A 24255-nucleotide genomic window follows, 5' to 3' on the forward strand; every position below is an offset into this window, starting at 1 on the left:
ATTTTATAATAGTTGATATCATGTGAATTTCAGAGATAACATTCCGACAATAATAAAATGGACAATAAAAGAATAACCTTTAAGGTTCATTTAGGAAGATGCTTCCCTAAAGCAAGCACGTGGAGCAAAGTTAACCTTAAGGGACTAAGTGTGCCAGTTATATTAAGTGTCACCCTTGTGCATAATAAATTCAATTATCCCTGGTATAGAGAGGTTACCGCAAGGCGAGTAAGATGTTAGTGAAGATGTGGAAAAAATACCAAGATGAAGAGGTAACTATGGAATAGTAAATGAGGAACCGGTAAAAGGGTGAAAGGAATGAGATTGCATCTATTCAAATCCTATAGATATGATATGACTCTTGAACATTATGCAAGCATGACATCGGAGAGAAGCGGTAAGGGTTATGCACCCGATGATATTGATAAATAAGTGCAAATGAACACTTGATACATAAGGAGCCAGTGCGAGAGGTAACTTAAGACAAAATAAATAACTAAAGAGAGATTACGTGGAATATAGATATGAGATTGGATCAACGAGTAGTTTGTAGTTGATTCAGGAAGAGCCTAGTTATGGCTAGATAAGAGGGTATAAGCAAATCAACAGATCATGCAAGATAAATGTAGTGAATCATAATCTAGTAAATTTAGTCTCGCATATATGATGTCGTAACCTTGAGAAATATTCAGATAGGAGTTGAGTTACTAAAGGTACCGTATAAGTGTTATGGGAATAATGGAGAGTGCCACTAAGGAGACAATCAACATCTGAGTTTAGAAGTAACCCTACGAGCACAAGGGCACAAAAGTATGTAACTAAGGATGTTTGTAGGCGAGTAAGAACATCGAAAATTCCTTCGGGTATACAGTATAACAAGATCGTAACTTTACAAGATCCAGAAGGTCTCCTTAAGTACTACAAAGAAAGACTAGCTGAGGAAATAAGGAAGAAGGCTTCAACTTAAGCATAACGATATAGAGAAGAAATGGTCTTGTAACAACAGTCTCGCTACAATATGGTATACACTCCATAAGAAAGTGGCACCTATCGTGACTAATGAACGGGAAGTCAAAAGTGATATTTGAGATCATATGAGTTATAGGAAATTCTAGTATTGGTGGGCAATAAGATAATCCAAGTATTCATGTAACAAGTGGCATAACGACCAGGAAAAGTGATTGTTTACATTTAAAGAACGCTGAGAAGGCATGAAAGGAATTATTCAATCAATGATCCAGAGTTAATTACATTGTGAATGCACTTAAGACTTCAGAGTTATATCCATGCAGTATATATGTTGACATTCATACAGCTATAAGAGACTCTGTTATAAGTTAAAAGAAAGAATTAAGTCCACGTCACCTATAAAGGCTTGAATTGTTAGAAGATTATATCATGGATGCTACATAGAGTCCATGAAAGGCTAATGTAATAGCTAATACCCTAAGTTGAAGATTAGAAGATAGCCTAAGCTTAATTAAAGACTGAGAAGGAAGAGGAAGCTCGAAAGTTATATCATGAGTCCGATTGTTAGACCCAGACGATTATAGAAATCGTGACTCAAACCATAGCAGGAGCACTTTTAATAGCAGAGGTATAAGAGAGATAGTACAACAATCATATTCTATAAAAGCTCTACGACAAAGCAATTAGAAGAGTATCAGCCTCATAAGACGTTAATACGAAGCTCCCACCAGATTGTGTATGCACCAGGGTTACAAGTAATATAGTAGAGCTTTAAGGTATGGATGTGAATTCCACCAATGTAGAAGGGAGGTTATGAAATCGGTAGAAGATACAGTGCAAGATTTAAAGGTAAGTATGGTAAATGTGAGTGAGAAGGTGATAATAATAGGCAAGTTCTCAAGATTAAACCCGTCAAAACAAGAGGGCTGATGCTTTCCATGAGCTATAGAAAGCTCGGTACACTCTGAATGAACTCCGAGGAGTCTAAGAATAGGAGCAATTAGAAGAGATGGAATACTTCCCTGGTAGTAGAATAAGGATGTAATTGTAATAGTTAAGAGAATGACGTTTGGGCCTTCGATTGAGTAATGATTTAAAGAAAAGGGATTTTATGGATGGCACGGTATTATAATGCCCCCGTAAGATGAATACGTTGGGATGCTATGAAAATGCAGTTATTGAAGTATAGTATCGTCCGTAGGTGCATCAAGAAAATCACTTCAGATGTTTCCCGATGAGAGGCGAGCCTTAGTGACAATGTATTACATCCGAGGTGATGGCTGGAGTTAGTGAAAGACTATGATGTTTATATTTTATATCATCCAGGGAAGGCGAATGTAGTAGTCAACTCCCTCAATCGTGGATCTATGTTTAGCCTATCATATTTACAGGCATAGAAGAGTGAGATAGCTTGTGAGATTCATCTGCTAGCTAATCTTGGAATTCGATTACTAGATGCAGGTGGTACCAGAGTTACTACTTAGGACATGGAAACCTCCTCTTTAGTAACTGAAGTGAAGGAATGCCAGTATGAAGATCATGTGCTAGACCATTAAAGAGATACAACCCCTCAAAAGGAGAAGACACTATTTGAGATTACAAGAGATGGAGTCCTCAGATATCGAGGTCGATTATATGTTCCTAATGTGGCAGGGTGAGATGGAGTACTCAGATATCGAGGTTGATTATATGTTCCTAATGTGGCAGGGTCGCATCGGCAGGTTATGGGACAAGCAATGAGAAAGTAACCTAGAGTTGTGTAGCACACCCCGGTAATAATACCAAGGCTATGAAACGAAATATAGCAATAGTCGTACATTCAGCAAAGTACCAAGCGAAGAGCTTAAATATACCTATATATGCCCAGAGGGACATCATGTCTTAGTTCTATGTATGTATTCACAAAGTGAAGCCAAGAGATTGGCAAAAAACTGGAGGAAAAAAAGGAGAGAAGAGTCGTGAATAAAAGGACATAGTCATATAGGATACATCATAGAAAGTAGTCGAAGTTACGATATTGGAAGAACTCCGGCCATAATTCTCGAGGTGAGAATAGGACTAAAGGGGGAAATGCCTTGGTTTTTAAATTTATCCACAGAACAATTGCCTAGACAACAAAGGACAATATTAAAGTATTCATAAGAGCCACATGGTATGAGAATGAGAAGTGCATCAGTCAACATTCGAGGACGAATGTTCCAAAGGGGGGAATAATGTTACAACCCATGTTTTTGTACGTGAAAGTACGTCGTAAGTCCGTTGATGTAAGCTCAGAAATGAGATCCTCTTGGAAAGTATATAAAGTGATTTTACGTCCCATATTTTTTTTCAAGCCTTTGAGAGTTAATATTCAAGGATAAATGTTTATAAGGGTACATGTTGTTACACCCCGTACTTTAGACGTTACTATCATTATAGGATTATCTAATGTAAACTCAAAAAGGATGAAATCTTTCTAAAAGGATAAGAAAGGTTTGCCGAAGTGTTAAGTAAGTTAAGATGAATATGAGACTTGTTAACCATGATTTAAATTAGTTTAAAGTCATGATATGACTATATATGATGTTTGTACATGAAGTATAAAGTTTGAGAAAAATCGGATTTAAGTTGCGGAAAAACCGATTAAGGTTTTGCCTTGTAATGGAGCTTATTAAGTAATAAATTTCGTGTGCTATATGAGGTCTTTTTGGGACATATTATATACCAAATTGAAGGTCTTGGAATGTATTTTCCAACGCTCTTAACCGTTTTCTCATACGACATCCGAATAAAAAGATATAAGTATTTGAAAAAGGGCCAATGAGATGGTGCCAAGTAGCACCTTTTGCCTTTTCAACCAAAATGGATATTTATCTTCCTATGTCGTCTCTTTCTTCATAATTCCAGAGAGCTCAACCAAATAATACCCCTAACCTCACCCTTAAGCTTTCCACAAGGTTATCCAACAAGATTATCGTCCGAGACACGAAATCACGAAGCAATAACACTAGAACGATCCCCACGACGTAAGTATCACTATATAACCTCTCTTTTTCTTTGTAGTTTCAGTTTTGGAAGGTATTTTGATTTTAATAAAAATGCCTAATTTCTGGTTTCAATATCTTAAACATCAAGGAAGATTGATTAATTTATTTCATAATAGTTAGAACTCACGGGACGGTGATCGGAAGCCGTGAGTTCGAGTTATTTGATTCGTAATGGACTGTTTTGTGGGCTGTTTCGTGTAGCTTTTGGTCTATATATTTTGCTGATATTTAATGGAGTTTTTGGAGGATAAATAGTTTGGAGAAACACCACGTAATGGCAAAATTATGGATTAGTCATTCTTTGTAATATTTTCGGGGTGTTGGACACTACTATAGTTATCGTTTTTGGTATGAATTGATTGGGGTGTGTTGGGCTGTTGTAAGCTAAATATAATATTGATTTCGACTTGAATCTACTGTATGAGGTAATTATATTGTGTTCCTACAGGTTCTTACGGTTATCTTGGCATTGGTTAAGTTAAATGGATGAACTAGACATGAACTATTGAATAAAGTTGCTAATTAAGATAATTGGAGTTGTGGATCATTTTCTTTGTTACGGATATATGGTATAAGGCTGGAATTATTGATGAATGACTTCATTATCATGTTAATGATACTATTAAGTTAAAGTAAAAAGTTTATAAGGGATGATATGGGGTATACGAATTTCAATTGGAGCTTGTCGCTCGTCGTAAAATAGTTATGACTTGTTGTCGTTTTATGGTGTCTTGTTATTGATAATTATGTATTACTGGATTTCTCTGGTAATTGTTGTTGGTATATGATATTTGAGGAGGCTCTTGTTATAGGGTAGATGATGCCCGGATTTATATAAACGAGCTACAAGTTTAAGTTGCAGATTTAGCCTTTATTCAACACTGATTTTGAATCTCCTTATGCAAAGGTAGATTGAGTTGATTTGATTGACGAGTAGCTTGGGAGGTATTAAGGACTCACCATGGTTAAGGTATGTTAAGGCACTTCCTTATTTTTTTTGGCATAATCTAAAGTGAAATGAATACGTTATTTCATAACGGATCTACTCCTAGAAACTAAGGTTGCTCATGTTGTTCTTTCCTTATAAAGTTATTTTAAGCAAGTATGTATGATCCTTGAATCCTATAGAAGCTCATATTGATGGTATGATGTCCATAATGTTAATCGAAGGTGCAACGACCTTAAGTCACTCCAAAAGGTTTAGAACATGTAATTCCATGAGTCTAGCATGCATTATATATAGTATCTATTTTACTCTACTGATTCGCGCTATAGACGGCCGAGTACGGAACCTATTGTGCAACCACTAATCAGTTGGATTTACCGAGCTCCACGTGGTCGGGTACAATTCCACCGAGCCTTATGACGGCTGGGTACGCTTTTACCGAGTCCTCTTTAAGGCTGGGTATGATATGATGATGATGATGCCCACAGAGGCTTATGTTTTTAAAGTGTATGTATATATATGTATTATGCATTTCATGTCAGTAGCCCCTAGAGGCACTCATATGTTACAGGTTGTATCTCCTCTATCCCTCTTTACATTAATGTTCTTGTTTATGCTTTCCTGCCTTACATACTCGGTACTTTATTTGTACTGACGTTCCTTTTGCCTGGGGACGCTGCGTTTCATGCCCGCAGGTCCCGATTGATGGGTTGACAGTCTTCCTAGTAGGCTATCAGCTCAGCGGATGTGTTGGTGCACTCCACTTGCTCCGGAGTTACCTATTTGGTCAGTATACTTTGGATATGTATTGATTGGTATGGCGGGCTCTGTCCCGACCTTTATGATTTTATGTACTCTTAGAGTCTTGTAGACAGATGTCAGGTTTATGGATACTTGTATGGCCTTGTTGGCCCATGTGTTGAGTTTACAAATGGTCATGTCTGCCTTATAGGCCCGTATGTCACATGTATAAGTTTGTATATCATGTTGGGTCGTCATATGTTGAGTATTCCCTTACGTTTTATTCTTGTTACCTCATGATGGGTTTCTGGCTCATTTACTCAAGATAGTATAATAAGAAAGATATGTTATGTTTGTATTCGGTTGAGTAAGGCACCGGGTGCCCGTCACGGCCCTTCGGTTTGGGTTGTGACATGTTCCCTATGTTAGCAATGAGAAATGCAACTAGGGGACGCAGTACCCTGTGTTTGGCCATAAGATGAGGCTCGTGGCTCTCTGAGATTCTCCTAGGGAATGTCGTACCCTATGTAGGTAGAACGTAATGCGACTAGGGGATGTAGTACCCTGTGTTGGAAATAAAAGGAGGCTCGTGGCACTCTGGGATGCTACTAGAGAATGTCGTACTCTATGCAGGCCAAAAAGTAATATAGCTAGGGGATGTCGTACCCTGTGTTGGCAATAAGGTGAGGCTCGTGGCCCTCGGGATGCTACTAGGGAATGTCGTACCCTATGTTTGCAATAAAAATGAGGCTCGTAGCACTTTGAGATGTTACTGGGAATGTCGTACCCTATGTTGGCAGAAAGTAATGCAATCAGGGGATGTAGTACCCTGTGTTGGTGATAAGATGAGTCTCGTGGCACTCTAAGATGCTACTAGGGAATGTCGTACTCTATGTTGGCACTAAACCAGGAGATGTAGTACCCTGTGTTTGGCAATATGATGAAGCTCGTGACTCTCCGAGATGCTACTAGGGAATGTCGTACCCTATGTTGGCAGAAAGTAATGCAATTAGGGGATGTAGTACCCTGTGTTGGTGATAAGATGAGTCTTGTGACACTCTAAGATGCTACTAGGGAATGTTGTACTCTATGTTGGCACTAAACCAGGAGATGTAGTACCCTGTGTTTGGCAATATGATGAAGCTCGTGACTCTCCGAGATGCTACTAGGGAATGTCGTACCCTATGTTGGCAGAAAGTAATGCAATAAGGGGATGTAGTACCCTGTGTTGGTGATAAGATGAGTCTCGTGGCACTCTAAGATGCTACTAGGGAATGTCGTACTCTATGTTGGCACTAAACCAGGAGATGTAGTACCCTGTGTTTGGCAATATGATGAAGCTCGTGACTCTCCGAGATGCTACTAGGGAATGTCGTACCCTATGTTGGCAGAAAGTAATGCAATCAGAGGATGTAGTACCCTGTGTTGGTGATAATATGAGTCTACTGGTTTCCAAATCTAGCAACACTAACTTTTCTAGAACCTTAAATTCGGAACCGCGAATGAAATCTCGAACTCCGTCTTCAAACTCCTTTTCTCTTTCACGTTCAATTTTTATCTTTCTTTTTTTCATTCTCTTTCCTTCTTTTCCTTCTCTTCTTTTTTATCTTTTCACTTCTTTCTTCTTTTTATCTTTTTTGTTTCTTTTTTTCTTTTTATCTTTTTTTGTTTCTTTTTTTTTTTTTTGTCCCCAGCCCCCGTGTGTGTGTTTTATTGAGGGATAGGGGTTGTCAGTGGGGAAAGTGGGGAGGTGGAGACGTGAGGGGTATGGGGAAAATGGGGTTATGGTTTATTTTTATTTTTTAAATTTTTTTTTATTTAAAAGTAAAATCAGATTTTTAAATAAAATTTTATAATAAACTTCAGCACTTTAACGTGATTTTAGTTCATTTTGAATCTTTTTTTTTTATCTTTTATTTTAAAAGATAATTAAATTATGAAGATAAGAAGAATAACCAACATTTCGTACAATATAGTAAAACTAAATATTTACATGTACTTTAAATGATAGCTTACTTATTAAAAGAAACCATATATATACATATATTTTATTTTTATTTTTTTTAGAAATAAAATTTGTACTCTAAGAATGAGAGTATTTTTGTAGTTTTTTCTTTAAAAATAAATCATATTAAGAGTAAGATAAAAGTTTAAATATTAAGATTAGATCTAAAAGAAATATTTACACAAAAATAATATAGAATTCGGGTATGTTCAAAAATTAGTTGTTCACACCCCCCTCCCCTCCCCACCCCAACCACAAAAAAAACCCCTCCTCTCTCTCGAAATTTGTCTCCGTTTTAGTTCCTACTAATAATATAATTTATACTATGATATTCCTAAAAGTAACACACAAAAAAAAAAAAAAGATTTTCATATTATACCAACTATAACAAAGTTCAAAATATTTATCAACCTTTTCTTAACATCTAACTTGCACAATGTACAGACTTCTTAAGTAGTTGTAGCAAAAAAATAGAAATTAGTTTGTACAACTATAATTTTTTTTTTAGATAAAACTGACTATAAAGTTTCTGAATAGATACTATCATCTTAATCTTAGGGGAGATTGAGCTTTTTCATCACTAATCAGCCTGGCAGTTGAACCATAATAGACCATGTAGTAAACCTCTAGGTATCTGTCTTTTTTGCTTTTAGGCATCTGGTATCCAAAATCTACTGATGTGACTAATCACAACGCGTTTCAAGCAGTGGCATTAAGTGGTAAGAGCATCAGGAAGATTTGTGGGTGCCCCTAGAATCTTACCACCAACATCAGGGAAGCATTCAAATCCAGGCAGAGTTGTGACATCTCCATTCTTGCTGACCTGAATTGGATATTGCATCAAATGCCCCTTCATCTTATTGTACTCATCCCCTGAAAATGCATTCCAGTTGTATCTCGCTATCTCATTAACGCGTCTAACGCATTCCACTGTCTGTGGCTCCGTGAAGGTATTCTCCACCACTCCAAGATGCTCAGCCCAGAGAGACATCCGATAACCATAGACCTGAATGCAAAAAGATCCATTTCCATTGATAAATAGTCGTCGAATTTCACTTATATGCACTGACCATGTAATGAAGATTTAACTTTGGTATAGAAGGTTACTAATTCATGCAGAAAAAGGTTAAATTGTATTTTCAAACCTGGCCATGTGGATGACTATCTTTTTTTGCCCATGTATAATTTGGTTGATAAGCTCCCATAGCAATTTCTGTATCCCTAGAACCACTCAAAGATCTTTGGTTGATATTTGCAGAACCCATCAACACATACTCATCATCTACTATCATTCCTTTTGAGTGTACATATATCATAAATCTCCCAAATTTCTGAGCCAATCCCTGTGACACAGATTTCTCACTTTTACCCTTTGCTACCTCGCGCTTCCCCAGGCAGTAGAAGTTCAAGTAATCCTGAGGATGAAAATACTGAGAAACCCCTGCCTTATCTAAAGCCTCTGCCACTATTTTGTACATCATAGCCATTGTTTGGCTCTGCGATATATATAATTGCAATACATAAAAGATTAATAGTGAGGCATATGAACAATCAGTTCAAAAAAGCAGGCATGCATTTACCAAATAAGAAGTAGAGCTAATTCGAACCTGCCAGAAGAGAATTTCTTGGACTGGTTTACTGCTTGGGACGCCTTCAGGCCACATTGGAACCACAATGTATGCTGCAAAAGGTTCATTTGCTGCTATTTTTCTGGCAATTTTCAAAGCTATTTCCATAGGGACTAGGTTATTAGCTCCTGTTAGAAAGATATAGTACTAATATGTTATATATTGACATCTATGAATTTTGTTAAAGATTCTAAAAGCCATTCATTTGCATCTTAAGCTTCTCTTCTTCAATCATATACGAATGTTCTGTGCTTCTCTCCTCGAGATAAATCAAACTGATCATTCAGATGCAGTTGAAATGACAAATTATGGATGATAAAGTTTGAGTTTATTGTTAAGAGCTGTTAGTTTTGGACCTCCTGGTAATCATTTGTATAAGATCTTGAATTTATGCTAAAAGTTTTAAAGAATAAAAGTTGAAATTGAGTTAAAAAACATTTGCATATATACCTGAATTTCGGTGCGATGGCCAGCTATATGCAGAACCAAGAAAATACTGATTCTCTACGTAAACAAAGTGCTGGGCTGATCGAATTGCTTTCACATAAGCCAAATGTATGCTTCTTTCTATCTTCAAATTTTTTCCACTGACAAGATTCTGCAATTGTACATAGCTAATTTGACATGTTCCATTTTCACTTTCTGAAACTAGTACATAATATATACAACTAAGGTTTTCAAAAAGCTTTAGTATTATACCTGAGCTTCAGCTTCCTTAATGTCTTTTGGAAATCCTTTTACTGATCCTGAATCAATTGATCGAAATACCTGGAAAGAGCGCACAACAAATTATTAGAATGAATTACTAGTAATGATTGACAAAGAAGCAAATGAAGAAATATACTTGCACATGCCAACTCTCTGGATCTTGTTCACTTGTGACACGGACCACACGGTCACCATCTGGCCCAGCAGAAGGCATGCGAATTGCTGCTATTCGATCTAATTTAAGCAATGTATCAGATCCTTGTTTGACTTTCCTTAGTTTGAGCCATTTAGTGGCCTTGTTAAATCTTTGCTCAAAGTTTGTCAAAACATCATAAGCAGCAGGACCGTCAATTTTACAGTGTAGATCATGCCATGGTTCTCTTGGGCCACCTGAAGTAGTCTGTATGTATCATAAGAGATTACATCTACCAATTATTAGCTACCAGGAATGTCTCAATGGAAAATGCAAAAACTACATTCGAAAAGAAAAGGTATTTTTACTTGTTTTCACCTGCATTCGAAATAATAACATGCAAAAATCCAAGCTATAAATCCATCAAATAGAAAATGGAGTGTATCTTTGATGTGAATAAGAATTAAGCTCAAGCAATTGATGGACTAAGTATGGAGAAAAGGTTATACTTATAGAAGATTTTCTGGTTCCTGAAGAAGTTTAAGGGCTCTTATAAAACCTTAAACAAAAAACTTCAAAAGATCCAGATTAACAGCTTACTGTGAATGTAGGATTATGAACATCATTTCCAAAGACAGTATCGAGATCGCTAAACAGTCTATGCTCGGGAGTGTCATAGCGGCCATCACATAAATCCAGGCCACCAATAAAAGCAGTTATTTTCCGTTCATTCCCAGGTGCTTCTGTGTCAACAAGCACACACTTCTGATGATGTGTAAATAGGTTTCCAACAATCTGCAGAAGAAATTTATTCTTAATATGATCAATAGATGAATCATGATTATGGTTAGCTGTCCCCTTGATTCAATTCTTCTTGAAGATAACTACTTGCTTGTTCTAGATTTACAACTTCTCCAAATATCAAAATCATCTTGCTGTTAGAATTTATCCGTCAAATACTTTCCCCTCCACCTGCCCTTAAGGGAAAAGAAAGTATGTACCTGTCTCTTCAAAACACTAAGCTTACTGCTGGCGGAACGAGGACAAAGCACACAGTGTACACTTGAGTATTTAAAAAACTTTCTCGTCTCTTCATCATGAGTCTGCATTACACCTTCCTGCATTCGAGACAATAAAACAAATATTATTATACTTTCCAAACAGCTATATGTAGGAAAAAGACTGCAAAATGGATTGCCATGAGATATTCAGCCTGAGGCTCAACATTGAATCTGAAATATTACCGTTTTGAGGAATAAATCATCATTTGAAGTTTTATCATCCCAAATGAGCAAAATGACGCGAACTCCTTCTTGTGACTTGTACTTGAGCAAATCTCCAAGTGTTCGTTCCCCTGCAGAAGGCAACGGCCTTGTAGGTTCTCTTACTAGTCGTATAGGATGATATACGGACCAACCAACAACATATATTAAATACTTAGCCTCCAACATGGCATGACAAATGTCTTCCCAACATTTGTTATGATTAAAAACCTTCCCATCATCTAGCAAAATTTCAGGAAGTGTTGCATCAGGTACATGGGCATCCTGATAAAGAGTAACATTCCCTCCTTTTCGCAGTGGAAAATAAGTATGCGGTACTCCTACTCTATTGGCTTCACCTCCAACACCATTTCTATATATAGGGTTCTCTGCCATTGGCTTGTATTGGATTGACAGATGCAGTTGAGCACCGGTTTTCAATGGATCCCCAGAAGATCCAAGAATAGGGAACCAACCACTTATTTCTTTACCAACATGAATTTTATCAGCAGGAATTTCCACCTTTCCAATCAGTTCACCACCTACCCCATCATCGTCCTTGACAAAAAATTCTACTTTGTCAACTTTGTGAGCGACTGGTATGCGTACATGCTCATTCCATGTTGGGTTTTCATCGTTGCGAATCACTGTTGTTCGAGCTACCTTTGCCCCGCCTATACATACAGACACATAGGGGTCACTAGTATCTATTATTTTACGAGTTGCTGATTTATTCCCTGTATCCTTGCTCTTAACCTTTCGCGTCGTCCCAAAAGGACTAAACTTAGAACAACATGTCATGTCCATGTTTGGAAGTGAATTTGCTTCTATAACCCGCAAGTCCAGTTCTCCGTGCAGAAGTACTGAACCTCCAGGTATGTCAATACCATGTTTTCCAGCCATATTTTGCAGCTAATCAGTAACTCAATTTGACATTGTTTTGCCAAAAATGGCAACTGATAAGGATTGTATGCGCTCCCTCACATGAATTAAGGCATGTGGCAACAAGCCTGGAAGTGTTATATCAAATACATGTCTTTGTCTAGCAAGCATAGAGATGGTCAATTATGCTTCATTGCAATTCCTTCACCGAAGCATATCCAACGGCGTGGAACTGATCCCAACTGGAAAAACGAAAAAAAAAAAAAAGAGAAAATAAAGTGAACACAGATAACAAAGTGCAACCATTTGTTCAATTATTTCATACATGTCTTTGTTGGATCTAGAATGGTTCTATATGTTAACATGTCAATCAATAAACAACCACAAATTTATTATTAAAAAGAATCTGTTTTTCCTCAACACACTTTCCACATTTTCGAACACCATATTGAGTCCTAAGAGTTGCGTGTACAGTCACTTAGTCATTGGCGCGAAATATCTCCTTCTATTATTGTGAACCCGTGGAATTGTTCCCAGCTCAAAGGTACCTCCTTAGAGCTTAACCTCTACAAAAGGTCAAAACAATGTACGCGCACACATTACCATATTAAATTTAATTCACCACGTTGAGACATGCAAGAAAAGATCACAAATCCACCATTTTCGCGAGTAAAAACAACATGTATATCAGATCTCTAAACCTTGCCTAGGTTTGTAACATACACGAACAGAAAATTGTAACGAATGCCAAAAGATTGGCATTGATAACAAGAATTTACGCTCTTTTATTTGCATGTATATATATAGGACACATATAATATATATAGATCATTAACATATTTTGCATGATCTGTTTGAGGTGGGGGTAGGGGGGAAGAAGAGTGTTAATTTACCTTAATCAATAATGATATTGAGAAGAAGGGGAAAAGAGAAATGAAAGGATCCAAGGAGACATTTTGAATTTTTGTTTGTTTGAGTAAAGAGAGTCAGACATGAGAGTCCGGATTTGGCGGGAAATAAGGAAATAAAAACAGTTATTGTTGGGGTTTGTTTATACAGAGGCTAATTATACGCTCTGCCGTTCTTATTTTTCCCTCCTTATCTGTCTTTTATTCGTCCGAAAATAAAATTTGCAGGAATTGTTGAAGTAAAAGTAAAATTGGGGTACAACTATATATTTCAAAATTCTTGGCAGGATTTCGCAATCACTCGCATACACAAATGAAGATTGAGCTTATTAACTTTTTGTTTTTATGTTTTTGTTTTATGTCGTGCTACAAAATTGTTTATTGTAGTGTCATTGAGATGCTTTCCTTGTTCAATTTCTGATTGACAAGAGAAGGCATGTCATTGATTTGTATATCTTGTGAAATGCACAAATTTGTTGGTACAATCATTGAAGTCGCGTCGAATATACCATAAATATATTGTTGATTCTTATTGCGTTAAGTCACTTCAACAAACGTTAATTTGAATTTCATTGACAGGACAAGAAAATTTCACTGTTATAAATATAGTACTATAACTATATTCACCAAATTATTATTACCCTATATTAATTCACTAAATTATTCTTACCCTCTCGTCCTAGTTTTGTTATGTACAACTCTTGAATAATACCTAGGAAACTTACTTTCACTAGTTGGTTTAACAAAAGGCAAAAAGGGGAGGATAGCTAAAAAAATTCACGTGGTGAGATATTAAACAAAATTGAATCACATTTTGAAATATGTTGGATTATTATACTGATCTGTTAAACGAAAAGTGGTGTAGTATTCTTCGTCCTTTAAAAAATCAACCTACCTCAGCTACCTGTATCCATAAAGATCTCCAAGTTGTTGGATACATCATGAATTTCATGCGTTATAATTGGTCAAACTATACTGAATAGCCGTTAGTTTGGGACGTCCAAAAATAGCCACGGTTTCAAAAGTAATGAAATTTAGCCATTTTTTCATGCAAAGATAAATTTGAACAAAACACTGTTCAAAATCTGAAAAATACTCCAGCATAATATACTGGAGTTCCAGTATAATATACCGATCCAACATAATGTGTTGGAAGTTCATACACAGGTGCTTCAATCTCCAGTATATTATGCTGGAACTTTCCGTGTGTTGGAGTTCCGCCATAATTTTTATTAATTAAAAAAACACATTAAGGTATATTGATACGATAATACGTTGAGCCGTTGAGGTGGAGATATAATTATAAATTGCATTTAGAGCCATTATCAATTTAAAAGTTAATTTGACTTCTAACAAATGTTGTTGTGTTGCTTGAAATTTAAGTGAAAAAAGTTTGTAATTTGACCTTCTGCAAATTTTGCACTGTAGTCTACAGATCATAAGACAAATAAAATTTGTATAATTATACATAAGTAATTATTAGTAAATGTTGGAACAGATTCGGAGATCTTTCAAACTAAAAAGCCTATTGCTCCTCTTATTTCGTTAGAGACAACATTTTTGATTTGGAAGTCAAGCTGTAATTATAGAAAAGAACTATTATAACAGCATCCCCCAGATTTTATTTTTATATCAATAGCCTAAATCATATTTCAAACTTATGGAGACAAGAAGCACTAGTGGTCTAGTGGTAGAGTAGTACCCTGCCATGGTACAGACCCGGGTTCGATTCCGTCTGGTGCATAAAGAGTGCTGTGAAGATAATTGCGCCACAGGTGAGAATTCTGGGTCTTCACCGAGTCTGATATCAGACGAAACTTCAGCTCATCTGAGCCTCTATTTTTTGCTTTAATTTCTTATTCCCCTCTATTCTTTAGATTCTTTCGTTAGATATAAACTTAAAAAGTTGATGTAAAACTAATTTAGAAACCGAGCACACAGGATGACAGGACGTAAGCAGGCAATGCCGAAAAGAAACTGTCTAGCTCCCTCAAGTGAATTTTTTTTATATTCCAGCTGGAGGACGGTTAACTTTAATCGATAGATATTTGATACGTAGCAAAAAAAAAAATGATTGAAAAAAAGAAATAGGGGGTAAAATAAAGAGAAAAAGACAGTTAGTAATGGCATAGAGTTTAAAGTTGAAGAAGAGTAAGGCGCATGCACAAAGACCGGAAGTTGGGGGGGTGAAGTACCTTCCTGGGACAGCCTGCATGTGAAAAGGTCGGACTCTGGGGAAACAAAAGCAAAAGATCTTAGCACCTCCCAACGCATTTGTAGCTGTGGCTTTCCCCATTTTTTTAAATTATAACACTACGTTAATTAATTAATTAATTAAGAAAGAACTAGCCACATACATACATTAATAAGAAATTAAAAAAGGAAGATTCCATGGTGCATCTCTTGTACGTACTAGTAATATTATATTATACTCCGATCCGTTCAAGAAAAATGTGTAGCCAGCCAGCCTTTTCAGTATCACCCACTTGCTGGATCTTGATTTTCCCAGAAAGTAGTTACTAATTTTTCAAGAAAAGTGCAAGAAATGGAAGTAGTTTTCAGGGAAGGGAGGTCATTAGAGGAAACTCCAACATGGTCTGTGGCAACAGTTACTACTGTTATGGTATTTGTTTGCCTTTTTGTCCAACGCTCCATTTACCGATTTGGAAGGGTCAGTACTAGCTACTCAATCACTCAACTTTATTAAGCACAGAATGGACAGTCTTTTCTTAATAAGTTGTGGGTTTGTGTTTATACATATGCAGTGGTTGAAGAAGACCAGAAGGAAAGCTCTTTTTGCTTCTGTCGAGTGGTTGAAGAAGACCAGAAGGAAAGCTCTTTTTGCTTCTGTCGAGAAGATCAAGGAAGGTTAGCAATTGCTGCTTCTTTAAATTGTGTCATCTAAAAGCTTAAGTTGTTATAGATGACACAGTACTTTTATTTACTTAATTGTATCTTCAACATAAGCAACATTGGTGATTTGTTTCAATTGATTATTAATGGGACAGAGCTGATGCTGCTTGGGCTTATTTCTTTGTTGTTGGGACAATGCGCAAGGCAGATTTCTCAAATTTGTGTGGATTCATCCCTTTTCAGTAGTAAATTCTACCTTTGTTCTCAAGAAGATTATGACAGTGCGAGTGAGACAATCCATTTGTCGCGCTCCTCCATTTTCTCAAATGATACTGATATTCCTCCCAAGGGAATTTATCAACCATCACATCAATGTGGTGAGGTAAGTTGTTTTCTTGATTCGTATTGCACACGAATATATGATGCTTTTTGTTACTGCACTAAAGACAATCTTAATTTTGTATTAATATCAGGGACGTGAACCTTTTGTCTCATATGAAGGACTTGAACAGCTCCACCGCTTCTTGTTTGTTCTCGGTATCACCCATGTCCTGTACAGTTGTATTGTTGTGGGCTTGGCCATGAGCAAGGTAGAGTTTCCATATCAAGCTTTTAATTCTAAATCGGGGTAGACATATTCTTGTATAGGATGTCTACCATCACAAGTGTACGCGGGATTTTGTGCAAGTGGTATCTGACCTCTGCATTATCACAACTCAACTTTGTATGTGAGTTTGGGGTCTGGGGCGGTAGATGTTCTAAGGTTTTACTTCTTGTATCAAATTGACTTTTTTTCTTTTCATTATTTTCAAATGGTGTCAGCCTATTATATATATACATGTTCTATTGAAAAGAAAGTATGATTTATATAATTTGTGAAGTTTTTCGTCTAAGTGATGTCGGATGATACCCCTATATATGTGAGGCAAAACAGCAGAGTTCATGCTCTTCCTTGTTTGTGCTTTTAAAATTGAGGCATGCAGGATTATTATTTTCTTCTGAATGAATTTGATTGTAGATCTACAGTTGGAGGAAGTGGGAAAACCAAGTGAGCTCTGGGGCAGAGAACAACTTACAAGGTACATGGAATTGAAGATAATAAACTATGTGCACACAATATAAATTCACCTTCTTCAATTTGATTGCACGAATTGTCTTAAATATTAAACATGTGCTCTGATCTTTTAGCATAGAGCTGAGCTTCTAAGCATTGTCTCTACATATCATTCTTTTATTATCTCTTTCTGATATTTTTAGTGCCAAAGAATAAGGAGATGAGGCGACAATCCACCTTCGCTCTGCATCATGCTTCTCATCCATGGAGTAGGAGTCGAATTCTTATATGGATGGTAATAGCTCTTGCAATTTTACAACAACACTATACTCTCTTTTGTAAGGTTTTGAGGAGGATCTTGATTTTTAACACAAGGAGGAAAATGATTGCCACCGAAAGGTTAATGAACTATAAATGGATTTGTAAACCACTAGACTTCTTATCAAGTTGTCGAAAATATTATCTTCTAGTCTAAAATTTCAATTTGTATTAGACTAAACTATTGTTACAGTCACAATTGTTCCCTTCACCCATGTTCAATTGATCCGTTGATTTGTTAAGACTACAGACTTGTCAGCCTCCCTTGCAAATAACAAAATTCCATACATTTTGTCTTCAATAATATTTTAGCAATTTGTTTTTAGATTTGCTCTGCATGTATATGACATGCATTTGTTTTGTAATCTTGCAGCTTTGCTTTCTAAGGCAGTTCAGGACTTCAATTCATAAGTCAGATTACTTGGCACTGAGATTGGGCTTTATCACTGTAGGTATTCAATTTCTTTTGGTACTTCCTTTAGATTATTCTTTCTCCTTATAAATATCTCAATTCGCCTGTGTATGAGGAGGGAAGGGAAGAGGCGAAATGCTCATTATCGTTTTACACAGCTAAAATTCGTCAACATCACCCTCGATGTGCTTAAGCAGCTACATTCAAATTGCCAGGTTTATTCTTAAGCAAGACGGCGGGATATCTTGAAAATGCTGTTGATGCTAAGCAATTAATCACTGAACACAAAATTGAATGCTCTCATTCTATTTATTTCCAAAGTTCACTATTTACCTGTAATGCCTGACCCTTGCTTCTATAACATGCAGAATCACAAGCTTCCGCTTACTTACAATTTCCATAAGTACATGGTTCGTAGCATGGAAGATGAATTTTATGAAATTGTAGGGATCAGGTATGTTTTGTTGTTGGTTTAGATCAATTTAGTTCATAATAGGTGGGAGGATATTTTGACTTAATCATTATTATACTTCAGTGTTATAACATCTGAAAAAAACTCGAGGTCCTCCTTGAGGGTCTGTTGTCATATATTTAAACGTTTCTACAAATGAGTGTTTTGATAGTTGAATATTTATGCTGACTTATTCTAGGACTTTGCAGCTGGATCCTTTGGGGTTATGCCATCATATGCATCTTCATCAACATTCATGGTAATGAAATTTTCTAATGTGAAAACATCAGTTTTAGTTGGCTTGTTGAAATTTCAGAACGATGTTTTATACATATATTGCAGGCCTTAATATCTACTTCTGGCTTTCTTTTATTCCTGCGATTGTAAGTCAGCCTCCCTTCTTTGGTCCGTTTCTAGTTGAATTAATATATGTATCTGATGCTCGACATTATATTGACTTGTGCCAAAGCTTGTCATGGTGGTTGGAACAAAACTACAGCATGTAGTCTCCGTGTTGGCACTTGAAATTGCAGAGCCTAAGGGTCCACTTACTAGAACACAAGTAAAGCCACGCGATGAATTGTTTTGGTTTGGCAAACCGAAGATACTATTACGATTAATACAGTTTATATCATTTCAGGTCAAATTCTCAATAGCTCTGGTGCTCCATCCACTGTTCAATGTTTATTTCATGCAAAACAGATGTAAATGATAAAAATAAATGTCCTAACGTCGATTGCTTTTTGTTCTGTACGCAGAATGCTTTTGAAATGGCAACATTTATCTGGTCCTTGGTGAGATTCATTAGCCTTTCTTCTTTTCTATTGTCCATGCATCATCTTCTTGTTTGAGATTAATACTTCTTCTTTAGGTCGACACATGAATTTTTTTGTCTTCTGCTAAAAATGAATGAATGTGGAGTGGATAATCAGTTGAAAGGAATTTATGCTACAAAATAACATCTACATGCTTCTTTAGTATCTTCCACTCTTGCAATAACTAGGACTCGATTGCACAGTTAGAGAACATAAAACAGATGTTGCATGAAAAGAGTAACACATGTTCCTTCCATGACAACATTTTGCTAAGTAAATGAACTTTGGATCTAACTAAACCTTAAAAGCTAGCTCATGAGATGATGATTGCCAAGACCATATGACGAGACAACAGCACATCCCTTGAACCAAAGTCGGACATTTAACGGTTCAATCATAGTAACCTTAAATTAGTTATTTAGTAAGACGGGATTCCCTTCAGGTTGTTGAGGATTCTTCCACTATGCTATCATTTTATCAATTTTTCATTTTCTTAATGCTTTAGAAATGAAAACAAAAAGGTCACTTTTCTCTCTGCAAACAAGTTCAGTTTGCACACTCTCTTCAACATAATATGCTCAAGTGAAAGACTGCCGCTTTTATTGATAGATATAGACATGAAAATAATGTCAGAAAACTAATATTTGCAGTTTTTGGAGGGCTACCTACTCATACAAGCTGCTCTTATTATCAAACCATGTATTTGTATTGTCTTAGAGGTTCTTCTCGCTCGAGAAGAATTTTTGTTCTTTTAGATTGATGATTCACTTCATAACAGCATTAATCCAATTGTGCAGTGGGGATTCGAGCAACGGGAGTGTTTCATGAAGAACCATGCGATGGTTGTTATCAGATTGATTTCAGGGTATGTAATGTACACTTCTACCACACTACCCCCTTCCTCCCATTTGAATTTATAATTAGTAGCCCGAATCCATTGTCTTATTTTCTATATTGATTTGTCCCAAAAAAGATTCTTTTAAAAGAAAGCAGGCTCGCAAGTACTTGTTAATACTTCTCTATGGAAGTAGTAATATGGAACCACTTTTGCATTTAATACAGTTCAAACTGTGAAGAACTTTACTCCAATATCCGCTTCTTGCCCATTCTTTTTTTCTTGAACGGTAAAAGTCTGGCTCGTTCTTGCCTTTTACCTTATTAAGTATTCTTCCTATCGCATAGCCATAGCTCCTGTAGTACTCTATTTTTGGTCATCCCTATCTCAGTTCTATCATAACTATCTTCATGGATCATGTCATTCTCCTATAAGATTGAGCCTAGTTATCTGAGCTGTTTGCACGTAGATACCATCTAATCTCACTTTCCCATCATTCTTCCCATGGGGGTAAACTTGCAGTGCATACTTGTACTTATCTTAAAACGGTTCGAAAGAACCTTTTAGAAGGCCTGCAATCGTCTTGCAACTGCATACCTATGTTTCTCATCTTCTATAAGTAGAGCTCATCCACCGATTCACTTTCTAGCACAGAACTGCGCCCCCTCCCCTCCTATCTTCTCTGATCAGAACTTACTCCATGTAACTAGTTCACTGAACAATGCATTACTGATTATTCTTAGTTGACATTGAGTGAATTACTTTTTTAAGGGGAATTTTAGTGAGAACCACTTAAATTAGCTGCTAAAATATTAGGAGCACAAGTGAGGAGCTACTAAATTTCGAGCCATCCAGCCTATATGTTGCTTGGTTAAGCCATCATTACCTGATTTTCAAGCCTGGACCAAGTCAATGGCCATCAAAACCCAAATAAATAATTGCTGAGTGTTGCATCAGAATAGTTATCAAGTCGAAGACTAATTATCTCACATATATCTTGGTTTTGCTACATGTACTGAAAAGATTGGATCCTTAGCAGATGTTTTTGGTACATAGAAGCTGCACTCGTTGAACATGATTTTCGTGCATTAAAATAGAAGATGCATAGCGGTTCTTTTATAACATGTAGTGTATGATGCATATTATTTGGTACTCAGAAAATGCACTCTTTGAACAGGGTTCTTGTGCAGTTCTGGTGTAGCCACAGCACTGTTCCTTTAAACGTAATTATCTCGCAGGTGATCCTTTTCTCTCTCTCACTTTTCATGCATTTACCTATCTTTTAATGCATTCCATGTGTTGCAGTGAACTTGAACTAGTCTTGGGATAGTGACATGGAGTCCTAAATGACCTTTAATTTGCATAAACTTTTGGTCACAGATGGGTTCGCGGTGTGGAAAGGCTCTCGTTGCTGAAAGTGTTCGAGAATCACTTCACAGTTGGTGTAAGAGAGTAAAGGACAAGTCTAAACGAGATGCTGCTTTACGCTCTATCACTACAAGATCAACGTGTTCCCTAGGATCAACGATTGATGAGGGGGATGAGATAGCAACGGTAACTTTATCTCCATGTTCCTCTAGAGGCTCATTTCACCATCTAGATGAGAATGTCCTGTCAAATGATCAACAAGAAGATTGCATTGTTGAAACCTCACATGAACTTTCCTTCAGAAATAGGGAATATTCATCCGAATATCTGGTCACTGATACAGAGGAGAATGTGGATAATGAGAGGCATTCATCTGAACCTCTGGTTACTGATATACAAGAGAATGTGGATAATGGGGATGCAGACAAGCCAGAAACTCTCTTTGATCTGTTTCAAAAGACATGATTTTTTCTCATGCAAGCAAAGTATTTATTCTGTACAATATACACCTACCAGTCCATACTCGGACACTAGCCGCGGAGCACTTCCTGCATGGGGTAAACCATTTTTAGATGAGTATTTATTGCAGTCTTTGCTATCTGGCAATGGAGACCAGTTCATAGATTAGGCATCTATTTTGTAACTCAGAAAATGAACATATATTGAGCTGTAAAGAAACAGTTTTGATGAATATACGCCTAATTTTACATGGAAATTAATTAGTTCAGTTGGTAGTGTTGGACCTTTAAGGGGCTTTTGTTGTACGCCCGTAAAGAGTAGCAGAGCAAGTATTATAGCCCGTTTGGCCAAACTGCAAAAACCAGCTTATTTTGAGAAGTGCTTTTTTTTAAAAGTGTTTTTCTCAAAAGTACTCTTGGTGAGAAGCAGTTTGTGTTTGGCTAATTAGTTCGAAAAGTACTTCTGAGCAGCAATTAGTGTTTGGCTAAGCTTTAAAAAACTGCTTCTAAATGTATTTTTCTCAAAAGTACATTCTCAAAAAAGTGCTTTTGAAGAGAAGCTATTTTTTTCTGCTTCTCCAAAACTGCTTCTACTTCTACTCAAAAGCATTTTTTTTCCTTCCAGAAGCTTGGCCAAACACCTCAATTTTTGGCCAAAAGTGCTTTTGGCCAAAAAAAAAAATCACTTTTGGCCAAACAGGCTATTAGTACATAACAAAAATGCCTTCCTACGCAACAACTGTGACCTCTCGTGAGAATCAATGGTTGCATCAAAGTAGAGGCGAAGCCATGATTTCAAGCTTATGGGTTCCGGGTTCTAATCGTTTTAAGTTATTAGGTTATAAATTAATAATTTTTACATTTTCACAGGACTTTTTAAGACAAATATAGAGTCTAAACCAAAGCTATTGGGTTTGTATTCTAGAATTTTTACATATTTGACAGACTTTAAGACAAATATAGAGTTCAAACCAAAGCTATTGGGTTCGGCCGAACCGCTTCCCCACTCTACCTCCACCCCTGCATCAAAGATGTAGGGCTTGCACATCAAAGACCTCTTAACTTTCTAATCGTAAATAGCCCTAGGGTGTATATAACAAAGTATTATGTTGGACCTTAATAGAGTTACTAATGGTAATTTTCTAATCTTGCAAATTGTGATAAGATAGACTCTACTATCTCTTGGATTACATGTGCCATCTTTCAACTAGACTGGTCCGTACTTGTTTTATTGGTGTACAAATTTGAGAAAAGTTAAATATACATGAAAATTAACACATCTAAAAGCGGGGAATAAGGAGATGAAAGTTGATATACTAAGCAAATCAAAGTCATTGACTAGAAGTTGCAACATAGCATCTTTTATGCGAACAAAAGAGTTACATATGAAAATAAATGCTCATCAAACTTTTTTAAAATAATGAGATTGAGGGGTTTAGGCAGTGAGCTCCTCCTCCTTGTGAGTCTCAATAGTAACATCAGACTGGGGGTAAGCAACACAGGTTAGAACAAATCCATCAGCCATTTGGTCATCATCAAGAAAGTTTCCATCAGACTGATCAACATTTCCAGCTGTAACTTTTCCAGCACAAGAAGAGCAAGAACCAGCTCTGCATGAGTAAGGAAGATCATGTCCCATTTCCTCAGCTTGATCAAGAATGTAAACATCATCCGGACAATCAAACTCAACAGCTCCCTCTGGTGTAATAAGCTTCACTTTGTAACTGGCCATGCAAGTAATCCTACCACCCCTCTGAGATTTAAGACCAAAGAGAGCTTGCCCAACATTTGGTATGGCTTTCAGGCTAGTCACTACTGGTTTCCTTGGGAGGAAAGAGGTGCTAACCATGGTACCTGAAATACTGGCCATTTTTACAAAAATTTTCTTTGCTTTGCTTTGCTCTGCTCTCACTTGAGATGTGAGGATATATAAGAAGAGGGGCTTGTGGAAATAGTGAGTGGTTTATCTTCCACGTGTCAATAGGGTATGGCTAGCTTTATCAGTTTATCAACTTAGCAGGATTCACCAGTTATCGTGTGAATGTGAATGTCACTGCTTTAATATCAGCCTTTCATTCTCACAAGGCTTGTGGCTTTAATTTGTCCTGTCAACCACAATTTAAACGGAAGCATCAAGGGAGTTATATATCTGGATATTGGATAGTTTAACCTATTTTTCTTAGTATCTAAATATGTATATTTATATTCATTTACTTTAACAAATATTACATTCAAATAAAATAATAATTACAAAATTAGAAAAAAAATTAAAATAGTATTGTAAATCCATATTATCCATAACCCGTTTTTTATCCGTCCCAAATACGGGACGCGTCGGATAATTTATTCGTTTTTTTGAATCACCAATTTTCTACCCGCTCATATCCGACCCGCCCCGTACGTTTGCCACGGTTGTAACCAAGGTGGTGGTTAGTGATAGTTGTGGTTGGTGAAGGTTGTCTGTGGGGACAGTTGTGCAGTGA

The 24255-nt window shown here is 36.6% G+C and overlaps 3 protein-coding genes across 3 annotated transcripts; 1 reads left to right on the forward strand and 2 right to left on the reverse strand.

Moving 5' to 3' along the window:
- Window positions 1-8038: 8038 nt before the first annotated feature.
- On the reverse strand, window positions 8039-13292 carry LOC107780369 (phospholipase D delta-like). The gene is made up of 10 exons (XM_016600892.2): window positions 13194-13292; window positions 11401-12542; window positions 11158-11274; window positions 10757-10951; window positions 10160-10423; window positions 10015-10083; window positions 9766-9913; window positions 9295-9443; window positions 8833-9183; window positions 8039-8693 (listed from the first exon to the last, which is right to left on the reverse strand). The coding sequence occupies exons 2-10, from the start codon at window positions 12319-12321 to the stop codon at window positions 8400-8402; spliced, it is 2508 nt and encodes an 835-aa protein (XP_016456378.1). The 5' UTR covers window positions 12322-12542; window positions 13194-13292; the 3' UTR covers window positions 8039-8399.
- A 2247-nt stretch (window positions 13293-15539) lies between these two features.
- LOC107780370 (MLO-like protein 4) lies at window positions 15540-22005 on the forward strand. Its single transcript, XM_016600894.2, has 15 exons — window positions 15540-15879; window positions 16019-16076; window positions 16217-16443; window positions 16535-16651; window positions 17080-17140; window positions 17319-17410; window positions 17807-17881; window positions 18214-18299; window positions 18506-18555; window positions 18639-18679; window positions 18766-18936; window positions 19055-19090; window positions 19909-19976; window positions 21124-21184; window positions 21327-22005. Exons 1-15 carry the CDS (start codon window positions 15754-15756, stop codon window positions 21777-21779), a joined length of 1722 nt encoding a protein of 573 aa, XP_016456380.2. The 5' UTR covers window positions 15540-15753; the 3' UTR covers window positions 21780-22005.
- A 1081-nt stretch (window positions 22006-23086) lies between these two features.
- LOC107780371 (ferredoxin) lies at window positions 23087-23782 on the reverse strand. The gene has a single exon (XM_016600895.2). It carries the CDS (start codon window positions 23640-23642, stop codon window positions 23208-23210), a length of 435 nt encoding a protein of 144 aa, XP_016456381.1. The 5' UTR covers window positions 23643-23782; the 3' UTR covers window positions 23087-23207.
- Between the last annotated feature and the right edge of the window lie 473 nt (window positions 23783-24255).

This window comes from Nicotiana tabacum, chromosome 10, assembly GCF_000715075.1.
Source record: "Nicotiana tabacum cultivar K326 chromosome 10, ASM71507v2, whole genome shotgun sequence".
Classification (NCBI taxonomy): domain Eukaryota; kingdom Viridiplantae; phylum Streptophyta; class Magnoliopsida; order Solanales; family Solanaceae; genus Nicotiana; species Nicotiana tabacum.

Coding starts and splice junctions, on each gene's coding strand:
- LOC107780369 (XM_016600892.2), bottom strand. CDS start 12,321: ATGGCTGGAAAACATGGTATTGACATACCTGGAGGTTCAGTACTTCTG. Junction 10,952..11,157: donor TTAGTGTTTTGAAGAGACAG/GTACATACTTTC, acceptor TTTCTTCTGCAG/ATTGTTGGAAACCTATTTAC. Junction 9,914..10,014: donor TTAAGGAAGCTGAAGCTCAG/GTATAATACTAA, acceptor GTACAATTGCAG/AATCTTGTCAGTGGAAAAAA.
- LOC107780370 (XM_016600894.2), top strand. CDS start 15,754: ATGGAAGTAGTTTTCAGGGAAGGGAGGTCATTAGAGGAAACTCCAACA. Junction 17,141..17,318: donor GGCAGAGAACAACTTACAAG/GTACATGGAATT, acceptor TGATATTTTTAG/TGCCAAAGAATAAGGAGATG. Junction 21,185..21,326: donor TAAACGTAATTATCTCGCAG/GTGATCCTTTTC, acceptor TTTTGGTCACAG/ATGGGTTCGCGGTGTGGAAA.
- LOC107780371 (XM_016600895.2), bottom strand. CDS start 23,642: ATGGCCAGTATTTCAGGTACCATGGTTAGCACCTCTTTCCTCCCAAGG.